Source organism: Apteryx mantelli, chromosome 1 (genome assembly GCF_036417845.1).
Source record: "Apteryx mantelli isolate bAptMan1 chromosome 1, bAptMan1.hap1, whole genome shotgun sequence".
Lineage (NCBI taxonomy): Eukaryota > Metazoa > Chordata > Aves > Apterygiformes > Apterygidae > Apteryx > Apteryx mantelli.
In genome coordinates, this window is record NC_089978.1 from 44,758,750 (window position 1) to 44,771,511 (window position 12,762).

The following is a 12,762-nucleotide window of genomic DNA, read 5'->3' on the forward strand; positions in this document are numbered from 1 at the left end:
CTAGAAATTGAATAAATTGTGCAAACTGCAAAATAATTATCTCTGTTAATCATTTCACTGTTTTGTAATTAGGGGCCTTAAACTGAAATTTAAAAAGATAGCTTATATCTAGTTTATCTTTCTGCACTCGTAGAGTTCTTAGGAAGACCATTTCAATATACTGTCTTAGAATTAAAATCATGACAAACATTTGCAATGAATATTTTCTCCAATTTAGCATATTTCATTTTGTTTTGTTTTCTATTGTTTTCCTTCAGATCAGTGAACATTCACAGTCTGATTGGAATTCTTTCTTTCTTATTCACATTTAATTAATGGTTTAAGTAAACCACTTCTAGCTCAGAGATTATTTTCAAGCATTCTGTGTAGTAACAGTTTGAATATATGAAATTCAATATTTTTGTTGCTCATTATTTATAATATATTGCTATTCTCCAACTGACTGACAAAGAGACTATACTAAATCCCCCAGATTTCTATATTCTCAGAGAAAGGATATTTTCTCCTTAGCAATAAAAGACAAAACCTTAAAGATCTTTAGGAAACTCCAAACCAGTTCTTTCTTGAAATATATGGCTAATCATTAGAAATCTACATTAAGATTTATTCCCTAGGCAGCAGACTTTCATGAGATTGTGTGCAAGTCTGTGATCTGTGTTTGTACACAGGTGATAATATATTGCAAACAGCACAATCAGATAATATATTGCAAACAGTCTTGGACTGGAATTTTGGAAAGAAATCTAATTGTGTTTTATGACTAAGAACTGAACTCTGGTATCTACTAGGCTTTTTTTTTCCCCCTGTAATCATAGTTGCTGGCAGTGGAAATGTGTTTAGTGTTTAATTGATTTATAATTTCAGCTTTTTCCCTACCTACACATTAAAAATAATGTTATATTCAGGGAAAATCTTAAAACTGGCTTTCTGCCTTTCAGTTATAATCTTGAGTCCTCCCTGTCCCCCACACCAGTGTATAAAAGAACTAAAAAAAATATAACACAGCTGAAGTTTATTTTCTTTAACCTGCCATTGGGTTACCAAAATGAATATGTTAGGTAAACAAACAATCACACACACACACACACACACATTCTCTGAGGTTTTGCATTTATGGTATAAAAATGAAGAAACTGATTATTTTTCCCCACTCTATTGAATAAACTAAGTAGTGGGATGGGAATATTCATTGGTAGCATCTGTGATAAGTAATTAAACTGTGGTGTTGAAACCACTTTCGCAACATTAACACTTCCCCAAAGATTATGATTTAATGAGCCCATTTATTAAAATCTTCAGTATTATTTTGTATAAGTGGTCCCTTGTTGTCTTTTATCACACTGTTCAAACTTTAGTTTTAACTTCATTCCTAAATACGTCCACTCTTTTGGCACACACTGACTTTCCTTGGTCTAAATAGTGCAACTGGGTATATCTTTGAAAATGGTACTAATTTGACCAATTTACTTATTACCTCTATGTTTTACTAATTCAAATGCTTTTCAATTTAGGAAAATATTAGGAAAATAGAAATTGTCTTTTTTTTTTTTTTTTAAATCTGATGAAACAACATCTGCCTCCAGTGGTGACCTTTGACAATGAGTTTATAAATCAGTGTATTTTTTATATATTTAAAATCTAAAATCTAATTGCTATTAACAGAAATTCTCTCAGTTGTTCACACTTGTCCTTCAAAGCACTTTTGAAAAATTTGCACCCATGAAATTACATGCATTTAAGATACAATCAACCCTACTAAAAATCCAGCCCTCAATGTTAAAACGGTCAAAGCTATATCCTAGCATTCTTTACTGAGTTGAGACTTATTCTGTATTTAAGTCAGCTTTTTTTTTTTTATTTTTTCCCTACAGTTCGAAAGACAAAAGTAATTTGCTAAGATCAAACTGTACTATTTTAACTAGACCAAGTTCTCTAGATCAAGTTTTGTATCAGTATTTGTATCAGAGATTCATTTAAAGAAAGTTTTTAAAGAAAGGATGCTTGACTTCTATGAACTTGCTCTCTTCCCACAATAAGGGGCAGATTTAGTGGCACGAATAAGAAGTACAAAACTCAAGTGCAAGCCTTCTCTATAATTAATTATACAGATTCAGAGATCTACATTTGACCTCATCATCCTAGGATGCAGTAAATGGAGAGAAGAAAGTTGCTTTATATCATGATAAATCTCTTCCTGAAGTAAATGCCTCGAATGCTAGACATTTGTATTCTAGATATCTAAAGTTAGGTGAGATGAATCTCTCCTAGAGTGCCTCATGTTTTTTTCCTCTCTAATCCCTGGGGGGGAAAAAGTAAAATATATATCTTAATTCTGAGGCTATGCATATTTTGCAGAAATGTTAAAGTACTACTTAAGAAATAAGAAAAGTTCTACAGCTCATGAAGTGTTCATAAGGAAGACAATCATTAAAAAAGTCCCATTAAAAATAAAATAAAAAAATACTAGTATCAGCAAAAAGCTTGGGATATGACAGAATATTCTTATTGTCTGGTCTTTTTTCAGTTCATAGATAGATCTTTTAATTGGAAACTCTTCTGAATCAAATTCCTTTTTTTTTTCTTCTTCTTTTGAAAGTGATCAGTAAATTGAAATAGAAGATTAAACAAAAGCATGACAAATGCTAACCAATGGAACACAAATGATATTCAGCCAATAACAAGTAATAGCTTATATTTGCAAATTATTATTTTTTTAACTGCAGTTACTAGTCTACCAAAATTGATGTTACTTTGATACAACTCCTATAAAAAATTGAGTACAAAGAAATGGAATACAAAAGGACAACCTTTTCCTTAAATAATGTTCTCCTGTTTCAAATATGATCTCCAGGCCTTAAAAACAGGCAAAAAGGATTGATTAAAAAAGCTCATATAGAAATAAAAATGTTTGTAACTTAAAATACCTTTTCTTTAGAGAGTATTTCAAGGACAAGTGTGACATATGAAGAATTCTTTTAGTATGTATGTAATCTCCAAAATGTTGTTGGCTTAGCAAACTGGAGAAGAAAACTTTTCTGATGATGTATTTTCTTTTCTATTAGGGAGAATCCACTCAGAGAGGATGGAAACCTACAGAAACCAGCACTACACTACACTTCCGTCACGCTAGTTAGTCTAAGACTAGCTTAGGTGCCTCCACACTAAACTATAGAAATCAATATGAGTATAAAATAAGCATACCTTGTATTAAATAGGTATGGTAGTGCTAAACTGTTTAAAAAGGTAGACTTAGACATCTGGGTTTGACCCAGACAGCCCAGGTTTCAGGGTATTCGTCATCTGCATGAATTAGACTGTGCCGTGGGTTCCAGGGACTGCATGGCATGCGGTCCTACAGGTCCTCCTACATCATAGCTCCTGAGCGGGCATGGAGAATATGCTCCACTGATGGATTTTAAAGTCTTTATGGTTTGCTGGGTTCTTGTGGCCCATACGGAAAGGTCTTGCTACCTGTTGCTTAGATCCTGACAAAACTGTGAAGTCTGTAGTCTGTTTTTCTCCTGTGATGCAATTTTTCTTCCCAGTTTCTTCCCTGTCTTCTCTAGGACAAAACAGAGCCCACTAGTGCGTGATAAACTCCACAGAAAACAATTTAAAAACCCAGTGCTTCTTGATTTTTGCCATGATTGCCACTTATGAGCAAAATATACTACTGGAGAGTGAAACAACACTGTTCACTATATACAGCGTAGTCCAAGTTTGAATCACACTGATGCCATCTTGTACCTTTGCAAATGAAAACAGCAAGGACAGCTCTAAGGGAAAATACATATCTGACAAGGTATTTAAATCCAGATTTCTAAAAGTGGTCAGCTACATTTAGGAACATAAAAAGGAACATGCAATGAAAGACTTTTAAAAGTGCTTCACACCCAATCGTTTTCATTAAAATTACTATGAGCAGCTGGGTGTTAAGCATTTTGGCAAGTCTTAGCATATTATGTAGCTGCCTAAATGACACTGGAGCTTTGTTGAAAGTTGTGCCTCATTTTCACTGCTGAGAGCTATGCAAGCCATTGTGGTGCAGGCTATTCGTGCGCTAAAAAATGAGTGCAAATCAGAGTCTGAACTGGAAAATAACATTGGTATACCATTGTGATTAGATCCACTTCCCCTGCATTTACCTGTACTAGTTTCATTGAATATACAGGATTTTCAGATGTGAGTTATAATATGCTGGTATGCTAATCAGTGAAAAATTATTGAAAGGACTTTAAAATATGTTGCCAAGGAGGATAATAGAATAAGCACATGCAGAGAGCAATTTTTGCCACAATCTGATCTAATCAACAATGTGACCAACAATCCCTCAGACAGCAAAGATACAAAGGTGCCAAATAATGACTCTAAATAATCTGACCTTTTAAAGACATAGACAAGCAGGTGAAGCACATCTCCTCAAACCAAAAGACATCATTTCATGCAGAGAGCGCTATATCACACATTTCAAAGAGCCTGCACTTAAAATGGTGCCATTTTGCAGGTCAAGGAAAGATAAGCTCTTACCAAAGCTTAACATTGATTTTGACAGTTAATATTATATAGTGTATCAATAAATGTGTATTTACACATGAACACACTCTATACATGCTGAGAGGGACATTTATCAGAATAAAAGTTTCACATAGAATAAACTAGTTTTCTGAGCAATAGAAGTAGAATTATTTTTATTAAAACATTGATCTGAACCTTTCTCAGTGCAAGGTTACTGTAAAAAGAAGCAAGGTCTGTGTTTTGTATTCATTGGTGTTATCCTCCAATACACTTATTAACACATGCAAAAATGTTTTACTAAAGTGGAGATCAATATTTTTGCACTAAATAAATTTATTCCAATATTTTTAGTAGTAAGCCTTATGTTCAGGATATCATCAGGACATACTGAACACAATAAAAAGCCAGGTTAATTGGGTATAGGATAAAGAAACAGTAGTATAGCATTACGTTGCCACCACATTCTTTAATGCCACCACTTCTTTAATGACATGAGTTAGAGAGCTGAAAGAAGGTGAATTACTTCACTTTATATTATCAATTACATTGCCCAGATGGAGAAATTAGGGATTGATTGAAATATAGTGACACCCTGGATTTTTGTTAAACAAAGGCGCCTTCAAATTTTTTATCTAATCCAATATATATTAAAAAGGTCAGAACTGGATGAACCTCAGTATACCAATGACTGCTTAATTATTGTTTAATAGCAGATAGAATTATCTCTTTCCAAATGCCAGCTGAGCTGTGGAAGGAATTTACAAGCTTGCCTAACAATGGCAATTATCCAAGGTAGGATTTAAAGGATTTCTACTCAGGTGTTATATGCAAATTAATAAACACAAAATCATATACTGCCAGATATAATGTGTGCATTCTGAGGGATTTAGAAGCTTAACATTTTCTACAGGTTCCCTATAATATCACCATAGAAATAAGCACCGAAGCCGGGTTGATCAGCTCACTTTCTTACCAGTGACTTTACAGGGTATTTAAGTACTTTACTTTAGGACTGGACTGTTTCTGTCCCTAGGCATCATTTAGATGCCTACATTAGTTACACTAGATCTGAGCCATAGTATCTTTAGTACTCAGACACAATGCGTTATTCTACTGATGCCTTTAATGCTCAGACACTATGCGTTATTCTATTGATGGCATTTGCAAGCCTTTGAAAGTGATCTTATTAAAAGTGTTACAGAGGGAAGAACAATAATATCTATGCTTTATCCTATGCTATTTTTTAGCTTTCTTACTGACCAATGATCTAATATTACAAGCAGGTGAAAAAACAGCCATTATAAACACAACATGCTAGTGGGGTATAAGTTATCTTTAACTTAACTATTTCTGCAAGTAAATTTCTATAATCCTTTTAGCATGCATGCCTTTGCTGAGAACCATTAAAACATATCCTTAACATCCTCATTCTTTACTAGTCATGCTATTCTAGGCACTCAGTACCACCGGTAATTCCAAACATTCGTCTGTATTTTTTTTTCCAACGGCCCAAGTGTCATTAGCACTTCCTCATAATCTTATAAGAAACACTGTAAAAATAGTGTTTTGCTCAAGAGGAGGTGGACACATTCTCAATTCATGCTGTAGCCTCCTCATTAACAGGTACTTTACACTGTGTACAGACAGACAGCAAAAACAATCAAGTTTTTCATTCGAGTAAATCAGCTAACATCAGTGCTAGTAAACAAACATAGGGCTAGGCAGAAGCTCAAACATGCTACTGAATTGCCAGAGCATGTTTCAAGGTACAGCTTGAGTCAGGGGATGTGAGATTCAAGCATAGGAAAAACCACTCTGTTCTGGGAGAGGAGGAGAGTAAGATGAGGAAAATTCAGTCCTATAGATACAAACTCATCTATGTCATTTGCCCTCAAGGCCAGAAGGCCCTAGCCTATTTATATATTAGGATAAATTTAGCCTTGGTGTTCATATGTTGGTCCACAGTGACTAAAAGGATGTAAGTTTTCAGTCCATTCCAATTGCAAAGTAAAATGTTTTTACTTAGAATACCAGAGTTAAAATATATTAGTTTAAACAATAAATAGTGAATCATAGTTACAAGTTTTTTTTCATGACTGCAGCAGTCAAGGGCACTTTTAAAGGTAACAAGATCTGTTCTGGTTATGAGGCCATCCACTTAGGTTTCAGACGAGCTCAAACTCCATGTTGACTGAAAGATTACAAAAACTCTAAAGTGTAAGTTCAGATGGTGCTCAAACACCTTGGTAGAATCACATTCACTCTGGAAGTGAGTTGAGCAGTTCAAGACATTGCAGCACCTCAAAGGTTGTTACCTGTTCTTGCTGGAAGTAAGTTACTGACAAACAAAACAGCAGAATTAAAACTGGGGGTTTTCAAAGCTGAAGTCAACCTTTTTAGTTTCAACAGTAGGTGGAGCTAGATCGAGATATTCTAGCAAATTTTTGCCTATAGATGATTAGGGAGGGCTCAGATGATCCTTTCTGCTCCCTGAGCTGTGGGGAAGGTAATCACCATGGGTCATGACAGGCAGCTGGGAAGCAGGAGATAACATCTTCAGCTGTTCCAGCTGGACCTCACAGGGGATATCTGTCTACACCTATAGATTTTCACCACCTATTATAAGAAAATAATTAAATCCTACCTACTATAACACAAAATAATTCCTTATCTTAGTCAAGCCACCAGTCTTTTTAGTTTGATTTGAATGAGGAAATAGGAAATGTCTTACTATGTTTAGCAGACAGTTTCAAGCAAATCAAAGGAGCAAATTAAACTAAATTAAACTAAACTCTATGGCAGCATTGCAGGTTCTATCATTTCAATTTCAGCTTCATGACACTTTCCTTTTAATGTTAATGTTGATTGGTTGGTCCTAAAGTCTTCCAATGAATTCTGAATTATATTGTTACATATCCTATCACTCAAAAAAGACTGACAACAGTGACAGTATCATTACTATACCTTGAAAGTGAAAATGAGGTATCATAAGAACAAAAGCTATAAATTTAAACCTTCATTTTAAGAGGATCTCAGTACAATCTTTCCAATCTGTTAATAACTTCTGTGGTATATGACTGATTTTTTTTTTTATGAATTTAAAAGTAAGGAACCCAAATCTTCTTCCTCAGAAGTCCTATGATTAGCTTTTAATTTTGACCCTACTTCTCTCCAGAGAGCTTTTCAGTTAATTTTCAGTGCAATGAAAATGATGGAACATTTTATTTGATTTACACTTAAGTATAAACCTTAGTAGGGAAAATTTCACCTCTTCATAAACAAAAAAATAAATTTCAACTTTCTATTCTCAATAACTTTCTTTTGAAAGTTTGATTATATCTTAACTTTAATTTGGATTTTTTTTATATACTTTCTTAGCATTATTGCAGCTGATTCTGGACTAATTAGTCACTGACTAATTCTCAGTATAATGATCTTTCCCATAAACACTTACATGTAGTCATGTAACTTTATTTAATCCTGTCTAGCTGAAAGGAGAAAGATTATTTAGAGGCAGTAAACAGAAGAAAATTACTATTTACTCCTCTTAGAAAAAGAAGAATCTGAAGTTCGCATCATAGGATCATAGAAGTGTTGATAGGAAGGGATCTCCAAAGGACCTCTGGAGGTCTTCTAGCTCAACCTCCCATTCAAAGCAGGGCTAATGCCAATACTAGATCTGGTGATCCACAGCCTCATCTAGCCAAGTAATAAATACTCCGAAAGAAGGTGATTCTACAACCTCTGAACATTGTGCTGCAGTGCTACACTGCCTTCTAAGTGTTTTTTTCTCCCCTAATATCCAACCTAAACCATCCATACTATGCCTTGAAGCCTTTACCCCTTCTTACGTTGTGTAGTGCTCCTAAGAAGAGTTGTTTCCACCACACTCATAACTACCCTTCAAGTAGTTTTAAGTTGCTAGTAGATCTATAGCTAGTAGATCTATAGTAGATAGTAGATCTAGTAGATGCTAATAGATTTATAGATCTTAGCCTCTTCTGCACCAGACTAAACAAGCTTTCATACTTAAATGTACTTTAGGTCCCTGACCATGCTGATAGCCCCTCACTGGACTCTCTCCAGCTTCTCCATATCCCTCTTGAATTGTGGGGTCCAAAACTGGAAATAGTATTCCAGCTGCAGCCTCACCAGCACAGGGTATTACAGGAATAGTAACTTCACTCAGTCTGCTGACCAAGTTTTTCCTAATGTAGACTACTATTTAGAATTCTTTATTTGCACTGTTGACTCATATTCAGCCTGGCATCTGTCATAATCTCAGTTCAGCAGAATAACTATTCAGCCTGTCCTTCTTATCATGTCATGACGTATGTAGTTACTCCTTTTCATGTTCAAAACTGCACTTCTTGTTGGGAGTCTCTTGGCCCAAACCTCAAATTTATCAAGGTCACTCTGGATGGAGCACTAATTTCATAGTGTCTAATCCTAAATGGTTTTGCTTTTAAGTATCCAGAGTATTCAGCAGCTGCTGATTCTAAACTGATGTGAGTTTTACAATAACAGTGATTATATTCATTCTCTCTCTCTCTCTCTATATATATACATATACATAAAAGCATAAATTACCTGTGGTGGAAGCAGTGGTAATCTGATATAAGCAAGTAGCATACTTAGGTCACTGCATCGCCTCTGCATATCATACTTCACCCACATCATTAAGGCATGGAAAATGGTTTCTTCATCAGGAACATTGACATCGTCACTAGCAAGAAGTTTATGGAGTTCTTCAGCCGGTAGAAGTAAAAACTCTTGATTTCTTATAACTTCCATTATATTCTCCTGACAAGATGAAAATATTTTAGATTCATTAATACTGAAGGAAAAGAAAAATCAGCTATTAAAGCTAAAAAATCCCATAAGATTGGGTAATAGCTTTCATACCAAACCCTCATACAAATCTTCAGGAAAAGAAAACAAAAATGATTAGACGAAACAGCTATAGCTGCAATTCATGTGTGACCATGAAAACAAAAGGAAGATTATATTGTAATATTTTGCAATAAAGGTAGAGTTCATTAAGTAACTAGGAAAGGAAAAAAAAAATGTTATCTAAGAATTAATAAAGACTAGTGAAGATTTGCATACTGTTTGAATTTTTATAAACTCAGTCATACCTGAGCACATTCAATATATATTATAAATGTTTACATGCACACAGAAACTTTTTTCTATATTTTTTCATATTCTATATTTCTGTATTTTTTCTATCTGATCTATTTCCTAAAAAGCTTGTTAGTTATATAGTTACATTAAGAATAACTGGATGATGTTTCTCTGTACAAGGCTAAGAAGTTCAAGACCATGAGTTTAGCATTATTTCCTGAACCTGTTTAGAATGGATTGTTACCACCCAGCTAGCACACAAAATATGTACAGCAATTAAAAACTCACTATACTGAAGTTTATAATAAAAATAGGAATAACAAAAATATTAAGCTAAATAAAAATTGCTAATTTAGTTGACTGAATCCTGAGGGCTTAATTAAGCAGTTTCTGAACTACCTACCCTACACTAACAGGGAACAAGTGAGAAGCACAGTTCTGCAAGGTTTCTTTCTCCAACTATTTATTTTAGGGTGCTCACATTCTTTCATTCACATATAACTGTAGGAGGAGAGTGAAATAGGTATAAACAAGAGGCACAAAACCCTTCTCTTGGAAAAAAGAAAAATCTAAATTTGATATAAAACAAATAGGAAACAAGTAAAAAGTATTGGAGAAAGAAATGAGTTACAAGATCTGATAGGTAAAAAACAATCATGCTTTTGACAAGGACATTTTGGACAAACTTAGTGAAACTGAGAAGCAGGAAAACAAAAGGCAAGAGTTATGACAAAAAGCCAGTCAAAGTCTTAAAAAGAAGGACATGTAAATTGAGGGAAGTGGATAATTCCTCTGCTACACTTACTCAATTCAATTGTTAGAATATTAAAATTTAAATTAATGCTTGTCTAGAATTGCTTATTTGGGTTTGGACCAGGAGAAAGACTGACTGTTCAGCAGGAGATGAACTAGAATTTATGCAGTATTACTGAGACAATGTAGCTGGTACAGACAAAAATGGTCCAAGACTTAAAACATCAGAATTACACTGGCACAAGCAAGTCACATTTTGTCCTTTGTGTTTTTTCCCCGTAATACAAGGAGATGATCATTCTAATTCTCTAGCATTATATACTTTGAAAGTTACCGATTAAAAGAACCTGTTAAAAAACAGCTGTGCATTATTTTATATAGGATTGCAGACAGAAATGAATAATCCAGACCTAGCCATGACATGTTGTTATCTTTAAACAATTGATATTTATAGCCAAAGATGACACCGCTTTTTTTTTTTTTTAACATCACTTGACTAAATGTGAAACGATACCTAAAAGACGAGATTTTTATGGTCTGAGGTTTTAATCCATTGACTTCCATTAAAGTATGTTTAAATTGTTTGACTAGAATGTTGTGTAATAGTTTGGAAATACAGTGGAAAAAGTTTGCAGTCACTTAACCAGAAGTTGGCTTAATTTATTTTAATTAAAAAGCCATAAAACTCAGAAAATTTCATTGCACTTCTCAATAAAATGATTTATAAGCCAAAGTTTAATTAAGTCTGGTTAAATTGACATTAGATCCCATTATGAAGAAAATATAACTCTACTTGTTAATTGGGACCAACATCAAACTTTGCAATAGTATATTAATCCAATGATCTAATATTCTTGTGCAACATTGTGATGGCAGAACACATTTATGAACTCACAGAACTTAATTAATTTTGGGTTACACTTGAAGCAGCAGCTCTGAATTCAGAATAATAATTTTAGGTTTGATATCTTTCATCATTTTTAATTGTGTTTTCATTTGGATATATGCTTATATATTTAAGGATAACTTATTCCAGCCTCTGTACTGATTAACCAGAGATTGAAAGCAAAAACCATCAAAGCTTTCAGACAACATATATGAGTTTTCAAAGTTGACAGGCACCACACAGGCAAGCGTGGGGCTCAGGATGGTGCAGCCCATACATAGAAGAGGGGTTTCCTCTGGGGCGCTCCCAAGAGTTAACAAACCCCAGGTGCATCACAGCCAGTGCCACCAAGCTGTGGGGTTGCTGCAGCCTGGAGGCACACCTTCTAATGACCCCGTGACTGACAAGTCCAGACAAAGGAGAAGTGGCACCGCAGACCCACACCATAGACATCTCGGAGATGTGGAGCCCTTCCCCACGGAATGACCTGCTGCTAATGGTCGCGTTGCTACCCGCCGAGCAGGGCCCTGGGCTGAGCACGAGGTCACCTCCTGATGTCCACGCTGATACTAACTAGAGCCTTGTGGCCTTGGTAAGCCACATAAGTTTGGTGTGAACTTGGACCCATGGTCAGCTGGTCTGCGGACCCAAGGACCCACCCGTCAGCGAGGACGACCCAATGTCAAAAATGTGGTGAGGAGAAACTGGGGAAAATGATACCGGAGGGGTGGCCCATAAGGGGCAAGAGCGGTCGCTATACCGTGCACCCGTTGCTTGGGAATCCGGGGAAAACTATACCTGAGGGGTGGCCCTCGAGGGAAGGGGGAGAGCAGTCGTTGTACCATGCACCCATGACTGAACTATAGAGCTCCGATATGTATATATATTTCCAGTTCTGATCTATTTCTAGCTTTACTATGCTTTTAGCATTGTTATAACCTCTTAGCTCTAATAAATTCTCAAACTTGACAAATGACAATTGCTTGAGTTCAGTACAACTAACCCTGGAATCCAAAAGATCCCGGATGCTCCTCCAGGCACCTCACAAAAGCCTGAATGCGTTGTTCTAAACGCCTTGAAGTACACTGGTTTCCATGCGACCCAGGGCTGGGTATCCCAGGAACTACTATTTTTTTAAATCTTTATATAACTGCAGCTGATATATATCTAAAATATAACATCAGTAAAACCCAGGTTCTTGATTTTCAGACCTAAAAACTCTCAAGTCATTATCATTTCCTAACTTGACTAAGGAATGTATCTGCCTCATGACTTCCCAGCTCACATTTTAAGTTAAGATTCATTTCATTTGGAGCAGTTAAGTGTATTTTAATAGCTTTCTGTTTTATAATGGAAATCATCTATTTTATTTTTTCCTGTGGAAAAATGTCAGAAGGACTGTGCTCCTTTTTAAGAGAAAATAAATTGTATGAGATAAAGCAAGGCAAATGTCAATATAACGTATTAATGATTTTCATTGT

General features: G+C 35.2%; 1 protein-coding gene across 1 annotated transcript in view; it reads right to left on the minus strand.

Annotated features, from left to right (window-relative positions):
- KLHL1 (kelch like family member 1) overlaps window positions 1–12,762 on the minus strand; it is a 262,591-nt gene that overhangs the window by 102,207 nt on the left and 147,622 nt on the right. Inside the window, exon 6 of the mRNA XM_067289682.1 lies at window positions 9,106–9,318. Within this exon, the coding sequence (XP_067145783.1) occupies window positions 9,106–9,318 (213 nt within the window). The remainder of the gene's footprint in view (window positions 1–9,105; window positions 9,319–12,762) is intronic.